Here is an 18,550-nt window from a genome sequence, read left to right as displayed (position 1 = left end):
AGCAGGGAACGAGCCTTGCTGAGGCGAGGCTCTTTTCCCTGCCTGGCGTCGGGGGGGGGGGGTCCTTGGGGCGGAGCCAAACTGGGGCGGGACCGTGTGGCCACACCCCAAACCGGGAAAGTCCCGCCCCCAGGCGGGATATGGCAACCCTAGACCTGAAATAGATTATAATTAAATATTCATAAATAAATAATAATAATATTAATTAGAATTAATTATTATTAATTCTCTTGTCCTTCTTTGCTGGGCCCTCTCCTCAGGAGAAAGCCAAACAGTGTAGGAGCCTTGTCTGTCCTTCTCTACCTCTACTTGGGCTTCTCCTCAGAAGGCCAAGCAATGGAGGACCCCTGAGGAGCAAATGTTTGCCCCTCTTCCTCCTCCACTGCCTGGCCTTTTCAGGAGAAAGCCTGGTGGGGGAGCCTAGCGTGGCAGTGTTTGCCCATCCTCCTCCTCCTCCTCCACCAACTGGCCTTCTCAGGAGAAAGTGGAGGAGCCTTGCAGGACAAGCATTTGCCTGTCCTCCTACTCCTCTGCCTGGCCTTCTTCTCAGGAAAAAGCCAGGTAGCGGATGACCCTTGACGTTGTTCCACATCCTCACGGGCCACCTGAAATCCTTTGGAGGGCCACATGTGGCCCCCAGGCCATATGTTGTGCAGACCTGCATGGACTGTTGCAGGTTCAGGGAATCTTTTTTGCCTTTTAACTGAAGGACAAATTAATAACAAGCTTCCAAATTCTCGAGAACTCTTCATTAGGTTTGATGCTGAATATTGCTGAAATGCTAGGGAGAGACAAAAGCTGTCCTGATATTGTAACCACAATACAGTATCTGCATTTAGCCACAGTCTTATAATGACATTTAGGTGGAGTTAACAATCTTAATTGCATTGTGCAAAGCAGTATTGGTGATAATCCATATATCCTGGCACTGGTAAATTAATTTAACACCTGTAATTAAATGAATGTTTGTTATCTCAGTTCAGGACAACTATAATAGAATTGAACTTGGTAAATCAAAACCCTGTGGTTTCAGGCTGGAAATTCCTTTAAGATTTACCACTTTTTGGTCAACTTCATAGTATCCTAGGAGGATGAAACATTCTGAAATTGTGGTGTGTTTTTTTAATGTTAACCTTTGTGATACCAGATTTATGCCAGGTGTTCTTTTGCATAGACAGAAGGTTGCTTGTCCTATATAGAATGCAGAATTTGAAGGCAAGTGATATCTGGAATCGTCAGCATAATAGTCTATTCTTATAGCAGGCAAATGACTACATAGATATGGGGTAGAGGTATGAAGCATGAAGATATATGTAGTACTTCACAGGTTTTTGATAGAAGATAGTACTGTATTTATATTTGCACATGAGTGTCTAGAAAGGTAATCTTGGGGCATAGGTTGATGTAGGCTCAAGGCATTATTGGGATTAAAGATTTTGTAGTCGTGGTGAATCATTCTTAAGTGCCATTTATCTATGGGTCCAGTTCCTGGCTATTTTTCCTGGAATAGCAGTAAAGAAATCTAGGACTATAGGAAATCTGTTTATAAGATTTTGTAGTTTCTTTTGATATACTTCATTTGAGCTCTATAGAGAAGGATGTCTAAAAAGTTGAATCAAAGAGCTTATTTTAAATATTTAAACCCTTGCTTCTGACTAAAAAATCTCCCAGAGCAGCATAAAAAGATAAGTATAATTACAGTCGTATTAGAGATTCCAGTTTAAATTTCAGACATGATGCACAAGGAATAAAGGATTGGGAGGGAAGAGGGGAAAAAATCAACAACTTGAAATTAAAAATCTTACATTGATCACTCTGGAAGGAAATAATTCAAGTTGGTAGCCTGCTTGAATAGTTGTTTCCTAGGTGATAGCTAAGAGAGGGCCAAAGATAGCTAATCTCTCAGCCACTTGTATTTTGAAGGAAAAAAGCAGTGGTCAAGCAAGCTGGGCTTTCATGGGAAAATGGCTGCAAAAGGTGTGTTTTGCAGTTTTAGTGGGAAAGAAGTTGTGAAACACTAGACTGAGGCACTGTTGGCTGCTTTACTTTCCAGATAAAAATGGTATTGTTATTTTGGAAAACACAATAAATGTAATGTGTGGAGTTGAAACAGCACTGCCTGCTCACTGGATCGCTTGAGCAAGACTTCTTATTCTCATCTTAAGAAAGAAGAGGTAGCTTTGAATAACCTTGTTTGGGAATAGATTTTCAGGACCTTGAAAAACTTTTTAAAAGTTTGGAGCATATTTTCCATCCTCCCATCAGATTTGCCAATTTCCAATGGATAAAATAGAGAAATTATCTCAGCATGTATTAGTGCAACAAAATGAATAAACTGCTCACATATATATGGCGTAGGGGTTTGAACATTGGATTATGATTCTGGAGATCAGGGTTCAAATTCCCACTTGGCCATGGGAGTGGAACAAACTCCCTCGGAGTGTAGTGGAGTCTCTTTCCTTAGAGGTCTTTAAACAGAGGCTGGATGGCCATCTGTCGGGGATGCTTTGATTTAGATTTCCTGCATGGCAGGGGGTTGGACTGGATGGCCGTTGTGGTCTCTTCCAACTCTATGATTCTATGGGTGATCTCAGCCTCAGAGAAAGGCAAAGACAAACCCCCCCCCCCTCGAATAAATCTTGCCAAGAAAACCCAATGATAGGATCCACTTTAGGGTTGCCATAAGTTGGAAAAAATTTGAAGACAAACAGCAACAAATGACGCTGCAGCATATGAGCCATGGTGGTTTATATGGCAGATGTAGTGATAAAATCACAGAGCAGCTGGCTCATGTGAGTGAGCCTCCTTGCAAAGAAGGACCTTGGCAAAATAGATAATTAAAAGCTGAGTTCAGTGTGGAAATTAAAAAATAACAATAACGGATGAAAGGAATGCTTTTTAATTTTCTGTTAATGCTTCTGATCCTTTTATATTTATTTCAAACACATATTTCATCTTCTCTCTGCAGTCATGTAAACAAGAATGTACCTTTTCCCCCCAAAATGGAGTTTGGAATTGCAAAGATTATAGCAGGACCCTATGGCTTCCTCAAAATGCATATTTTGCTGTCTGCATGAGTTGCTCATCCTGCCAGAAACAAAGCCAAATACAAAGTAGTTAATGTTAACTTTCACAAACAGCCATTTTTTTACTACCACTCTTCTGAAATGATTGGAGATTAAATTCTTGTGGAATATCTGTTTCTGGCTTTTCCCACATCCTCAAATAGTAGAATGCTGAATTATTTGGAAAGAAAACTGCTCATTTTCCTTACTCATGAGTATTTCTATTTAGTCTAATGGAAGAGGCCTTTGCAGTCCCTAGGATCTTTGCTTTATAGATGTAATTTACTTTCCGAGTGTCTTAGAGATGCCTGCTAGAGAGAATTATAAGAGTGCAATTGCATTAGATATGAATGCACAAGAGAAACTATAGATAAATGCAGAAGCATTAAGTGAATCAAGAGTGAGTGAGAAAAAGGTCAAATAAGAAAGGAGTAAAAACCTGAAAACATTTTAGATAAAAATTGTCTGAGGGGAAGGAGACTGAAATGGGGACTGAAGAGGAGGCTGCACATATTCAGCTAAATCTTGGTGGAATGAGGATGATATATTGGGGGAGAGAAAGAAAGATTGGATGATGATTTAGTGAGATGTGAATAATGGAAAACATGCAACTGAACTAAGTAATTTATTCAAGAAAGTGTTAAATTAGTCGAATGAATTATTTGATGGTATTTTTCCCTGTCTAATTCAGGCTGGGATTGTTAAAATGATTGAATAGAAGAGGATTATACGAGACTAAGACATGCACAAATTTGAAATGAAGTTAGAATGTAGGTTGTGCCATTTTTCATAAAGACTCATGGAACTTTATTGCATGGGACAGCAAAGTGCAAAAAAACAGTCCTCACCACCCAGATTCTGCTGCCATTTTATAGATGTCCCTTACCTCTGCTTACCCTTCTATATACTTAGAGACACTCTTTCCATGCCAATAGTGCATTGGAAGAACTATCCTGGATTAGTGCAGCAGGCATAGGAAAGCAGGTTTAACCCATGCTGCATTAAGTCTACTTCTAAAATTCTCTATCGAGGCTGTATATAAAGCACAGAGGGGAGGGGGCACTACATATTGTTGGATTGCAACTCCCAGCAGCCCTAGCCAGTATAGGCAATGGTAAGGAAGGCTGGGAATTGCAGTTCCACAACATGTGGAGGGCAGCCCAGCCAGGTTTTCAAAATAGCAACAAAGGACAGTTAAAATTCATGACATCAGGAAGTAGCTGTTAACAAGTTTGTATTCTGCCTTGCGAATACAAGGTATTCTGAGTCACTGTGGCATAGTGGTTTGAGTGTTGGACTATGATTCTGGAGACCAGAGTTTGATTCCTGCATCCTGCTCAGCCATGAAACCCACTGAGTGACCTTGGGCAAATCACATGCTCTCAACCTCAGTGGAAGGCAATGGCAAACCTCCTCTGAACAAATCTTCGCACTGCATGATACGTTTGCCTTAAAGGTAAAGGTTTCTCCTTTGACATGATTGTCTAGTCATATCTGACTGCAGGCTCCATTACTAACTTAGCTATATATTACTCAGTAAAACTAACATATGGTCCACACTCCTCTAAAGCCCTACATGGCTTGGGCCCGAGTTACTTACGGGACCGCATCTCCCTATATAATCCGCCCCACACTCTTAGAACATTGGGTAAGAACCTATTGGAGATAGCAACCTCTAAGTATGTTGCTACTTCGCAACGAGCATTTTCAACATCAGCTCCGATACTTTGGAACAGTCTCCCTGAGGAGATCCGCTCGGCGACCTCGTTAGAAACATTTAGAAAAGCGATTAAAACCGAACTTTTTAGCCGAGCATACCCCACCTGATATGAATACCCCCTTGATATGAATGACTTGCCCTGTCTGTGTATGATCCCTGCCTTGTTTGTTGATGCTATTGTTACTGTATGATGTTGTATATTTTATTGTTTTTAGCTGCTTTTAATTGAATTTTTATGTAAACACTTTGTGCTTTTTTAGTCTGTAACCCCGCTTCGATCCACCGGGAGAGGCGGGGAAACATAAATATTATTATTATTATTATTATTATTATTATTATTATTATTATAAATTATGCGACCCATACATTGTTATATTTATGAAGGACAACACCCCCAAATACATTAATTTTTTTGTTCAGTCTATTTAAAAGGGAAAACTTTCCAACCCTCATATAGGAGATATTATTTTAATAATTATTTTAATAAGGAACACGTGTCAGCCCTATAAGAGACCAATTTTGTGGCCCTCAAATTTAAGGGATATTCCTTATAATAAGGGAAACTTGGCAACCCTACTGAAGGGGCACATGATGCCCACACTTGACATCCTTGCTTCCATACAATATAAAACAGTAGCAAAGCTCATGATATGTAGAAGATGCAGGTTCTCAAGCTTTATGCTATCATAAGAAGACCAACTTCTCATTTGCGTACAACTACAAAGTGGGATGCAGCTGTGGCTTCTCCATTCCATATTTCCCTGCTCCATCATCTGCCTTTCTCTCCTGTCTGCTTAAACAAATAGGAATTGTACTTTGCTCCACAACAGATGAGAAAACTGAGGAGTCAAGATGTCTGTAGGAAATGCTGCTTTCGGGTGTCCTACATGTTTAATCAGAATGATATAGAAAGTAGCAACGATGCCACTTTAATAATTTAAAAACTGACTTTTGGTTGGGTTCTAGTGTGACATTGGAGGAGGGCATTTGAAATGAGGGGGAATGTGTACTGTTTATGTCTTTGAAGCCATAATTATGCTGATGCTTTTTGGAGCGATTAACCTCCCCTGCCTTAGGGATTCAGGAAACAATTCTCCCACCCACCCCCTCTAAACTGCCACACTTTCTCCTCCTTTCTTTTTGACAAATGCCAGAGCTGATGGAGCCTCTGCTCTAGCCATGACCCCAGCAGATCAAGAGGAGGCAATCCTTGCTGGGAAAGGAAAAGATAGTGCTTTATTATTTAGTGAACTTGTAAGATTCATTCATTGTTACTGTCAAGAGTAGAACGGCAAACCAGTGACATGAGTATTCATCACTGAAATGGTATTCAGTGGTAGTAGCTGCTAAATACTTTAAACCAAGCAGATCTCTGTCCTGAATTCTAAAATCTTGAGTTATTTTCTTAACTCTTTTAGGTCACTCTGTATCCTAAGCGGGGGTTGAAGCTTGACAGTTTCATTAGATTTCCTTGTAGTTCACACTACCAATTTTGAACTGAAGCCATTTATTTTTCATTACAATAATGTATGCACCGTACTCCTTCTTTTCAGTATTATTTTAGAAAGGGCTATGAATGCTGTCACTGTGAGCCATATAAAGATACAAGATAAAGAGAGCCTTAAATAAGCATCTCAAGTGATGTCCTTCCTAATGGGCTTAATGTCTGTGGGTCCCCTTATCTTGACCAGAGTTCTTCACGATCTAGGTATTCTCCTTCTAGCTGGTTGTTCCAAGGTTTGAGGCAGGGATTCTGTTTAGCTGCTCTCCTCTTAGATGGATGAGTCTTGCAAGAGGTAGAACAGTTTGGGCTTTTTCTTGCCCCAAGCAATTTCTGCCTGCTAAGAGAAGCTAGTTTGTTGAGCACTGTGCTGTTGGTCTAAGTAGTAATGAAAAAGTGGAGGAAGGACATATGTACAGCATGTTTCTGAAAGTGCTAATGGTTTGGACTGTGTAGTAGGTGAAGAAACCTGCAATGCTTTCAGGACCAAAAATAAATATTGTGCCAATGAGCCCTGGGGCTATGAAACCACCACTTCCTCTATACTTATTTGCCTTCTTTGCAGGCATATGCTAAATATGAAAATGAAAGGCAGTTGATTCTGTCAAGAATAATGAGCTTGCTGCAATAACTTTTCCTTGTATCTGGGTAGAACAGAGTCCAGCACCTGCTGAGCCCCACTGGGACCAATTTGCAGGTGAGGCAAAATTCCTCCTTTTACATCAGCTCTGCTTCACCTGAGCAAACACGAAGGGGATATGTGGGGGACATGTGACTTATACATGAGTAAGTGTAGTGAAAGGAGATTTCTTGAAAAATGAAAAGTGAACATCTAAATGGGGGAGTGTGAAGAAAGTAACCCATTCTATGTTTTTTCTCTTGAGCTGTAAGATGGTTTTGATTGGAAGCTGTTCTTGCCAAGAAATCAAACAAGGGATACATACTGCATGCCAAAGAAGGAGTCAAGGAGGTGAAGCAGATGGCCGTTAAAGAGCCGCCTCTGGCTGCTCCAGCCGCAATTGGGCCAGGTCTGCAGCAACCGCACAGTCCACTCCCAAAGAGGGCCAGTGCCTGCAGTCCCAAGTCACACCAGCCAGGAGTCAATTCGCACAATTCACAGGAGGTTTAAGGGTTCAACCTCAGGAAGTTGTAAGAAGAATCTTTGAAGTATTCTTAAGGAAGGGGAGAAAAAAACCTGATTATTTTGAGAACATAGACTTCAGCAAAATTCTGCTGCCATTCTGATTGGTCAAACATTTGGAAATGGGAGAGAGTTAAAATAATGCAAATATATGAAGTTGGAAAGCAGGCTAACTATTGTGTTGGAGAATGGAGACAGTTGGAATGGAGAAAGTTGCTGCATGTTTATATACCAAATAAACATATTTGGTATAGACTGAATAGGAGAAAATCAAGGCCACAAGATTGCCGATTATGTCTGTGTACCAACTCCTTTTTCAAAACAATCTTATGAGGTACCTAATACTGAATGTGACTAGCTGAAGGTCACCCAATGGGTATTTGTGCTCCTATTCTCCAAATTCCAGTCCAGTATTCTAAATGCTGTTCTACACTGGCTCTCCAAACATTCCCAAATGCATAAACTGAATGCAGCCCTCTGTATTACTTGCTAGCTGGGTTTGGGTAAATCCACATTACTGTATTGTAGGGGTAAATACTCTGCATGGCTGTATCTGGAATTCAGTATGCATTCCAAAAGGAAGAGCAACTCCATTGTGACCCCATTAATTTCAAAGGGGTTTCTTAGGGAAGAAATTCTGAGATTATTTGCTCTGTAATATGTTCTACAGACCTGGCATTCTCTGGTGTTTCCGCATCGAAGTACTAACCATGCCTGCCTGACCTTGTGTAGCTTCCAAAATCAGATGGGATCTGGCACTTTCATTGTATTTAAGCCATAAAATCCTGTTGGTATGTCCTTTTTCAACTGTTATGGAAGAAGGTATCCATTACCTCCTTGTACAATGAACATAACACATCCATGCATCTCCCACTTGCAGGTGCTGAGGCATTCTCCCATGACCAGTCAATAACTGTGAGGATGGCGTTGGAAGCCCTTTGACAGTATCTGGCAGTCCTAGAAAAATGTACAGTGGAGGTCCAGGAGGTAATAACTGTTCCCTTTCCCAAGTTGTGCAGATGGTGCCTGGGATCTCTGTGGCCACTGACTGGCTGTGGGGTGTGCCCCATTACCTTCAAAGTGGGATTGTGCAGCCAGCAGAAACTCAGTGGGGTTATGCAGGTGCAGATTTTCACTCTGATCTTTAATTTTATTTTTAGAGGGGAATAGAACTTTCTTCCTTTACTTTCATAGATGAGGTTCTGTCAAAGAATCTGATGGCTCAGAGCCAACAAAAGCTCAAAACTTTTCAGAACCATCTGAAAAAGTGTCTAGATGCTGTGGAAGGGTACTGTGCTCATGCTCAAGAACACTCAAATAAAAGTGTTAATCAATGTGCGTTAGGAAAGGAGAATGATTGCTGTTGGAAGCAGTGGACAGAGGAAAGATGAGAAAAGTGAAAAATGCATCTTGGTCCATATGGCCACTGAATTCATGGCTATGGTTTTATTATCACCACACAGAGATTTTTGGATTAGACAAGATCATGTCATTTGCCACTCCCTCCAAGCTTCCCTCTTCTTCTGAATCTGACTGTAATTCTCAGAGTAGATAGAAAACACATGGATTTCCCTAGTAGCAATACTGTTGTGTGAGGGCCAGTGTGGTGTAGTGATTTTAGTGCTGGGTTAGGACTCATGAAATCAGGGTTCAAATCTCCACTCAGCCCTGCAGACCCACTGAATGGCTTTGGTCAAGTCACACTTTCTCAGCCTCAGAGGAGGGCAATGGCAAACCTATTCTGAACAAAATCTGCTAAGAAAGGTTTTCTTTAGGGTCTCCATAAGTGAGAAATGACCTCAAGGCACACAACAATAAAAATGCCTGTTATAATGCAGAGCATCTTGGAAGGGCTTGCTCTTGAATGGGCAATGAAGACGTATTAGCATTCCAAAAGGCTGCCACCTGGCGGAGATGAATTAGTTTGCTGATGTAGATCAAACTGGCTCCCTGAATGTTTAGTTTCTCCTTGCAGGTGTGGCAGTGCCTTTGTTGTTGTTTTCTTGTGTGCCTTTTACACTTCAGAATTTACCACTGCATTAAGTTCATTAGTTCACAAGTTCACTTAGGGCTATGCTGTGCCCTTATGCACACTTACACATGGTGGTCAGCTGGGCTGCTGTGTGTAGTGGCCTTTATTTCTATGTAAATAACAATGCATAGAATTGCAAGGGTTATTGCTAGGCTTTGCTTTTGGAAGTAATAGAATATTAATGTATAAATGTACTATATTATAAAAGCAGAAAAAGAATACCACATCCTGATTTTTCCATATGCACAGGCCAAGTGTTGTTTTGAAGTTAAATCATTTGGAAAGGCTTCAGAGCAATGCTACTTTTCATGTATTAAATCTCACCTACTTTAAAGCTCATCTGAAAAGTTAAAAGCTAGGTGAGCCAAGCAGGAGCAGAGAATGATCAGGGCTTATCCAATAGCCTTGTGGTGATGTTTGATAACTGAGGTACTAAATAAATCACTGTCTTCTAAAATCTGAAGTACCACCTCCTCCAGCTGTACTGACATTGCTTCTTGTTACACTCCTGGCCCCAGCAGATGTATCCAATTGGTATAAATTAGCAATGGCACCATAGTAGCTTTTCACCTGATAGAGCAGGAGTTCTGAAGCTGAGGTTTACAGGTAAGTGCTGTTGCTTCCTTATTTTGCTTTTGAATTTAGACACTCATAAGAAACTTCCTGAAGCAACACACAACAGTGCTGGGGAGGGGTGAGGACATACTGCATCAATCATTGTGTTTTTTTTTAGGTGCCTTGATGTCAACTCTGACGCTATCCTAAGGTTTTCTCTGCAATATTTATTCAGAGGAGGTTTGATATTGCACCCCTAAGGCTGAGACTTGCCTAAGGTAACCCAGCAGGTTTCCATGTCTCTGAGGATTTAATCACTGGTCTCTCAAAGTCCTTGTCCAGTACTCAAACCACTACACCATGCTTGGCTCTTTTGTGTAAGAAATCTGCTGTTGGTGGTGTTAAGCATACGAGCATGAATACCCGAATACCTAAGCTTAGTTGATACTCAGGATTTGGAGTCTGCCCACACTTGCATGCACTGATTATGATCTGTCAATGGATATGTTTGTTTTAGAATGTACATGTCTTTAATCTGGTTGTGAACATTTTAGGCTTCATAGCAGCATACCACTTTGACAACTTGCTGTGTAGGTTACAAGGTCTGTTCAGACCCTATTCTTGGCTGTAGCAGTTCTGTAGTTGAACAGAAAGTGGCAATGGCCCTTCATCTTGATTATGTGTGGGAAGGTCATAGACACACACCATACTGGACTGGGATGTGGACCCCCTCCATGACATGATTGACCAGTAGATCCCTGTCTTGAAACACCATGCCATCATTCCTGTTGTACAGGAATACAGCACTAGAGATATGTTTAAGTGCAGCAGTGCAGTGCAGAATACAAAGTAGCACAGTTCCACTTCAGAAGATTTTGAATCTACATTCAATAAGAATGAAGAGAAAATAGGTCTGAAGTTTACAGAAGTAGGAGGGGGTAGTCAAAAATGCGGCAGCAGTAGAGGTGGCAGAGTTATGGAAAAGTGCATTCTGGGGGATTCTGGGGGTTGTAGTCCAAAAAATAGCCCTTTCAGGGTTGGGAATATGTGACTGTAGAGGTTCTGATATTACCTGTGATAGGCAAATTTGAGCCTGTTCAGAGACAGGGCACCTATTCATATAAATTGTCGGGGATCCAGCAATAGAGCTGGCCTGTCTGCTGTGTTTGTGGTGGGTGTTCCAGAGATGGTTGACTGAAAACAGAGTGCTAGATTCTTGGGCTAATTCTAGTGCCCAGGAATCTAGTGCCCTGTGGTGGCTAAATGTTTCTCGTATGAAACATTCTTCTGTACCGCCTAATTCTTCTCACTTTCCACCCTTTTTGATAAAGATGGATTGCAGATGTAACCACTAGAGATGCAGGAAACAGTAATATTATTTTACTTTTTTTTTGCTGAAGAATTGACACCGCTTTACAGCCTGAGCTTTCCCTCTCCAGGTCCAAACTGGGGCTTTGCCTCTGGCTTTAGTGGTTCATAATGCCCCCAGTTCTTTGCTGAGTTTTGTTGAGGAGGTGTGTTGACTGCATAGATTATTACACAATAAGTGCACTAAGCAGGGACATTAAATTGCCTTTAATTGAAACAGCTTGGCTTTTTCTGTTCATTTTGGTTGCTCTGGCAACAAAAGGCAATAGAGTCCATGCCTCCAAGTTAATGAGGGACACCGGTGTTCTCAATTCCTGGTGAATCTCTTGAGCTGAGTTCACCTTATTAAGTTGGGGAGGTTATTGAGGGATGCTGAGCCAACAGCAGTGCCTTGTGTGTGACTGCATTTTTCTCTGTGCCACAAAGCTTATTCTAGTCTCATGTAGTAGACATTATTGGGTATGAACTGCAGCATCAGAATCTTACTCTACTGCCCATTTCCTGACCTTGCTTCCTCACTTCTTCCAATAAGATCTGTTTTCTCAAAATGTCTTTAAAATGATATTACTGAAGCCAGTAGTTAGGGAACTGTAAACAAAAAAGTCCATTATTCATTCATCCTGGCTTTGGCACCTGTTATTTTTCCGAGGGGCCAACTGACAGTTTGATGGGTATATTTGTGTGTATGTGTGTTGTATCTACTGCCTGCTACAGTTTAATTATAAGAGTGATTGACAGGGAGCCCAAAACTAGTTCTGAGAATTTCTTGTGGGGAAGCTGCTGCAGTTCAACTGGTATAGAATCAACATAAGGGTGCAATGTATTATCCAATTTGAAATGAGGGGGAATATGTACTGTTTATGTCTTTGAAGCCGCATAATAATGGTGATGCATAAAGGGTGCTCTTGAACAAGGGAGGATTTAATTGTAGCCAGTCTTTGCATCAATAATGGATGTTTTATGGATGCAAAAATGGGTAATATTTTAACATGTCACTAGCATAACCCCATTTTGTAAAGAAGATGTCACTTTAGATTGTATTAGCAGGGCAAAGTATCCTGAACAGGGATTGTTTAGAAACATTCTTGCTATGACATATGAATTGACTACTTGCTTACAGCCTCCAATGTGAAGTGTCAGGAGAGGAGGAAAATTACACTTCTTGTATAATTCAGGTGAGGCCACTCTTAAAATATTGCACCTGTTTTGGGTCATTTTGTTCAGAGATGATGAATTTAAATGCAACAAAAAGTGGCAAACAAACAGAACGCCTAAAAGAATGGAGACTGTTTTGCAAGCAAAACTGGAGGAGCTGGCCCTGTTCAGGTAGCTAAGGAATAGGCTGAAAAGCACTGCTTTTGTTAATAGGGGAAGGTCTAGGATTGCCAATGTATACCAGTTGCCGTAGGCTATATTTCAGAGGAAGGACCTGGAAAAACTACCTCTGAGGATTCCTTGTCTAAGTAAACTGTATGAAATTAGGTAACTTGAAGGCACAGCTGAGGCATGGTCATCTTCAGCTGCCTGAACAGGGATGGGAATCATACAGCCCACAAGAGGTGGTTAGACTGCAGTCCTAGCCGCGTAGCCAGGGGTGAGGAGTGTTGGGAGGTGCAGTCCAACAGCCTCTGGAGGGCTGTATGGTTTCCATCCTTGATATAGACACCAGCCTCTCAAAGGTGAAGAGCTTAAGTCTTTAATTTCCCCCACCACAATGATAGACGATACCTGAGGCATGTTAGGCTCAAGAGCCTATTTGTTGCTAGTGGAGTACATAGCTTCACCAGCATATATATTATGGCAGTCCAAAGGAAGACAGCTGCTCTCTTTTCAAGCAATCATGGTCTGTGGGTGGTGCTATCAAGCTGTTGTAATGAAGAAGAAACAGTGGTTGTCCACCTGGACCTGCTTGAGGAAAAGGGACTGTACAAGAATTCAGGATCCCCCCCCCCCAGTTTAAGGACTGAAAAAGTATTTATGTTGGCATAACCCTCAAGAGGATTCTGGCTCTTGTATAGCAAATAGCAAGATTTCTGTACAGTCCTAAGAAGCAATGCACCATCCATATAGTACTGATACAGTGAAAAAGGTTTCAACATAATTGGCAGTACAGGTATGATCCATAGCATATGCCTGTTCTACTAAAGGACAGCCAGCTGCACCAACTCCCTTCATTCCCCTGTTTCTAGAGGAAAGCCTGACAAGGCTTTTTCTCCAGCACCTTGTGACTGGTTTCAGTTCTGCTTTCCACTGCAAGGAGAGACAGAATTAATTCCCTCACAGTTGTTTGTGGTCTTTTAGAGCTTCACCAGAGGGGCAACAGTTTCATCTGCTATCAAATAAAACAAGACAGCAAAACAAGTTTGTAGGAAACCCGATTATTCAAATTTATTAACATCAAGAATTATGCAATGATGCTGTAGATTTTTATTAACAAATAGAAAACAGACTGTATACAACAGTGACCCCTACAGCACTATGCTTTCACAAGTTAAAAATGAATGTTCTCTCCAACGGCACCACCCAGGATTGTTGATTTCAATGCAGTTTGGATACATTGGATAATACAATTAGAGACCTTTCCACCACCTTTATTTATAGAGCTATGCACCTGGGAGAAGGCTGTAATCTCCCTGCCTTTAGTGCAAAGTGTGAGATAATAAGGAGTATTAATATATAGTACCATTAAATTAAGTCCAGTAGTCTTGCCACATTGGTTAATTAGACCATCCTGTCGTAGTGAAAAATACAGCATTCTAATGACTTTTAAATGTTTATAGGATAGAAGAAATTATAACCACTCCCAGCCTCTGAGAATTCATGCCCTTACCTGAAGAACCCCAATCCCCCCTCCCTCCCCAAAAACCAAGGCACCCCCAGCCTGGGGTGGTTTGTGCAGGAAGGCTGGACTTCCCAGAGTTGTGCTCTTTCACCTTGGAAGATGCTCTAACGCATTTGGTTGGCCACAGTTGCCTGGGCAACAGCACCTTAGGGATGCTACTGGCACAGAGAGGACTAAATAAATGTGTATCAAGTCAGGTCCCTTTTGGGAAATTGCTGTTGTGTGCGTGCACAGACGCTACACTTCCCTCCCTATCTTAACAAGAGAAGAACCCAAGGTGGTGGAGTCTCTCTCAGATGCAAAGTTCATATGGGATCTACTGACAAATATGAGGTCACTGGACACATGTCAATAGGACCAAGCACTGGATAGTTGCTGGAGTCCCATCTGACAGACAGGCCTATGGGGGGAAAGGCTTTAGAAATAATCATTAGGTTGGCTCCAGCTCTGTGGAATTGAATATTCTACAAAGGAACAAAGAGGGAGTGGAAGGGCCCCAGAGCTGTGAGCCAGCCATGAATGTTAACCTGGGGCTGCCCGAAAATGTGCAGCACCACTATGGTTGCAACAACAAAAGAGTAAGGGGGGAAAGCAAAAGGAAGTTCAAACCCCACCACCTCCATTCTCTTGTTTTGCCTGAGCAAAACATTTAAGACTTGCAAAAGAATTTAAAAGAAAAGATATAAAAGGCTAGTTAACTATTTTACATATATAAAAGATCCCATTCCATCCACCCAGTGACTCTCACCATGAAATGCTATCAAGGGCAGGAGGAGGAGTGGGGGCATTAACAGAAAATCGTCTGGAGTTTGGAAATGCTAGAAGATGGTCCCACATTTGGTGCTGTGGCAATGTACCTAAATACTGTGGTCAAAACTGGTTGGTCAGGGGGAGGCTGTTGCCACAGCAGCATCAGCATCTGCACAGAAGTACTAACGAATGGGCGGCTGGCTGGGAAGAACCCGTCTCTCTGCTCTTGGACATTCCTGCTGCAACTGGCTGAAAGCACTAGTTACGTTGCATAGTGATCAAAGCTGCCAAGGTACTCCAGTGCAGCTCGGTAGCACAACTGGTACTGGTCCTAGAGAATGAGACAGAGAAAGGATAATTAAAGATGGGATACCATTTCCAATTCATAATGGGAAGATGAAAAGGCAAGCAAAAGGGACATGTTCCACAACTGGTGCAAGGAGGCTGTCATCTGCACTTCTTCATTCCACTCTAAAATTAGGACACTGTAACGAGAGATCAGCCAGGTTACAGATTGCAAGGCCATGATCGCAGCCAATTCCCAGCAGAGCCACAGTTAAGAGAGAAAGTAGTGAGTTTCTTGACTATGTGATAGATCCAAGGACTGGATCTTTAGCTGAGTGTGGTCACACCTATCTGTCCTGACATCAGTGTTATTTTACTCTGGCATTACAGAACATTACTCAAGCACCATGGAGTGAAGAATTTGCTCTGCAGAAGGGGTGAACAACTGCAGAGGAGCAGGTGCCATTTTTCAACCCTGCAACCCCAGGAGCCACACTAGTGTCCCCCAACGTGTGTTTCTGGCTAATTTTTGGGTTTTTTTTTTTTTAAAATGTGTGGGTTCTGGAAGCTGAACTGCCTTGCTTTGAATCATTTGAGACCTTTAAAAATCTATTTTTTTCAACAACAACTGCCGCCCCTTCAGAGCTTCAGTAGGACTTCAAGGGCTGCACTTCCCCAATCCCTGCTGTAGACTTGTAATTATGAGATTTGCCAGATCTTGCTAGATTCCAACCCCCAACATTTTTCATTATTGGCTATGCTACCTAGGGCTGATGCACTTCTGGAAAGCTGTATGATTCTTATACTTCTGCACTGAATGATGGCTAAAAGCTGGGTTTCTCCTCTCCCTCCCATCCATCTGCTAAGGAAAATCCTGATACCCTTGTCCTACATTTTGCCATGAGCAGGAGATGATTCCAGGGTGATGGCAACTTGAAGCAACATTGTGGGATCAGGTGAGAGACTCACCAGCCACCACTGATGGTTTGTCTTGGCTACAAGACAGAAAAGGAAAATTATATCTCAGGGTGCAGTTGCTATTGACAGATAACAAGATTCTGCAGGAGGTGGGTGTTATCGAACATATCACTTTTTTTGTGTCTCCCTCCCCATGGACACATACTGGGTAATGGAAAGCAGGGAGTCATGACAAAGTGTCCCACTATACTGCTATAGCTGGATGCACAATGACAAAGGCATCCTCTAGGACTATTAGAAGACCCCAGGAGATCCTGGAGGACACCTTTTCCTTGTACAACCAGCTGTAGGGATATAATCAGGTGCTCCTTTAGTGTCCTTCCCACTCTCCATCAGCCACTAAATCATTGCAGTGAAGGGAGAGGGGCAAGAGATGGGTGAGTTCCCCACTGTATTGGAAGAGGTAGGGGTTGTTGCACAACAGAGGTAGTGTATTTTGCCTCTGTAGCAACTAGAAAAAAATACACAGTGGTATTATGCTGGTTTATATTTCCAGCAAGATGCCAGCCAGCTTGAAAGACAGCTTGGCAATCGTTAAACTATTATTTGCCACATAGTAGCATCCCAGCTGTCTTCAGTTGGATCAGACAACTGCAAATCCTAACTGCACATCCTAAGGAAGGGCCATAGGTATGATGCTTTGCAAATTGTTGCTGCTCCACTGTTTTTTGCAACTGAGTACAACTGAATATTCCTGTCTTCTCTTAATGCTTCCCCAGTTGTTGTTTCACTACAGCTCCCATAATCTCTCACCACTAGCTAAACTTGCTAGGGTTGATAGCAGCTGCAGTCAAACAACACCTGGAGTGCCACATGTTCTTCATCCTTGGGCTACTGTCATACATTTCTCCCGGCAAGATTTTCCCTGGGAAGCATGCAAGCCTCCTGGCAATGTTTTAAACTAACATTAGAAGTTCTTGCAATGGCCCTGCAGGAAAGAGAGTATGCAGTGACTGATGCTAGCATAGCATATTCCTATATACTGAATGGTTACTCTGGGGATTAATCACTAAACCATGCTGAGAATGCAGGAATGCCTTTCCAGGCAATATAATATAGCATCATTGATTTGAACCAATTCAGCTGTTTTTGTTCATTAAGTTTTGATATGCGTTTAAAAAGATACTACAGATATACGGTTTGAAAGTAATTTGTATTAGCTGTATACAGTGGTACCCCGGGATACGAATGCGCCGCCTTACGAAATTTCCGGGTTACGAAAAAAATCAATAGGAAAAAACTGTTCCGGGTTACGAAGGTTTTTTCGGGTTACGAAAATTTTTTTGGTGCTTTTCGGCGCTATTTCGCACGAAATCGCGGCTTTTCCCCATTAGCGCCTATGGCTTTTTCGGCTTACGAAGCATTTCGGGTTACGAACGCGGCGGCGGAACGAATTATTTTCGTAACCCGGGGTACCACTGTATTAGTTTGTGTACTCTTATGTCTCATAGGGTACTCTATGCCAGCATAAAAACAAGGACAAGACTAACGGCTGCTGAATGTTTGTTATATTTCCTTCTGTTCGGGGAAACATCTATATACTGAAAGCAAGTAAAGGCAGACCTTTGATCGAGTCTGGTGACTAATTAGCACTAGTGCTCAACTACAAAGTGTCATCTCAGTTATCTATGAAGCAGCAAACAGCATATTGTGTGGATGTACCTCTGTCTGCACCATGGCTGGTCGCTGTGTCCTCAGGGTCTTCACAGTCTGGAACATGTCAACTACACCTTCATAGCGCATGCGCTCCAAGACAATGCTTAATGTGATGAATACTCCAGTGCGTCCAACCCCCGCACTACACACAAAGAAGACAGAACGATAAGTCATTGCCCTAGCCTGTATTGAGTGAGAAAGAGCTGAAGACCCAAAATATCACAAACCAGTGCATCTCCCCTTTGCTAAAGTCCTTCAAGAGCAATTCCCGCCAAGCTCTAATACCACAAGGCATAAAATTCCCTCTATTCAAAACTCACCTGCAGTGTACAGTGATGGGCCCATCCTGGCCAAATTGCTCCTTGGTTTTATGGACTTGCCCAATGAAGTCAATGAAGCCCTCGCCTGTTTTTGGTACTCCCTGCTCAGGCCAGTCAGTGAACTGGAACTGCCGGATGGTTCTTGATTGCCCATCCTGGAGTTGGGGAAAGGAGAAGAACGATAACTGTATTCTGTCTCCCAGGTACAAGACAGTTTTCATACTCAGATTCTGACTATGGATAGCTGGAGGATGCCAAGGCCACATCAGCAGATTACTTTTGCTTCTTACTAGTGATATGTTTTTATCCCAGTGTGGTATTGGTAAGATATAAAAAT

At 42.0% G+C, this 18,550-nt stretch overlaps 1 protein-coding gene across 13 annotated transcripts in view; it reads right to left on the bottom strand.

Moving 5' to 3' along the window:
• Nucleotides 1-13,744: 13,744 nt before the first annotated feature.
• The window catches only part of PTPRF (protein tyrosine phosphatase receptor type F), a 581,399-nt gene continuing 576,593 nt past the window's right edge, over nt 13,745-18,550 (bottom strand). For all 13 annotated transcript variants that reach the window (XM_042463894.1, XM_042463898.1, XM_042463897.1 and 10 more), the window contains 3 exons: nt 18,214-18,368; nt 17,900-18,035; nt 13,745-15,305 (listed from right to left, as the gene is read on the bottom strand). In XM_042463894.1, the coding sequence (XP_042319828.1) occupies nt 15,237-15,305; nt 17,900-18,035; nt 18,214-18,368 (360 nt within the window). In that variant the 3' untranslated portion in view covers nt 13,745-15,236. The remainder of the gene's footprint in view (nt 15,306-17,899; nt 18,036-18,213; nt 18,369-18,550) is intronic.

This window comes from Sceloporus undulatus, chromosome 4, assembly GCF_019175285.1.
Source record: "Sceloporus undulatus isolate JIND9_A2432 ecotype Alabama chromosome 4, SceUnd_v1.1, whole genome shotgun sequence".
NCBI lineage: Eukaryota > Metazoa > Chordata > Lepidosauria > Squamata > Phrynosomatidae > Sceloporus > Sceloporus undulatus.
Note: the sequence above shows the minus strand (reverse complement) of the source record. Positions and strands in the feature narration are given on the sequence as shown.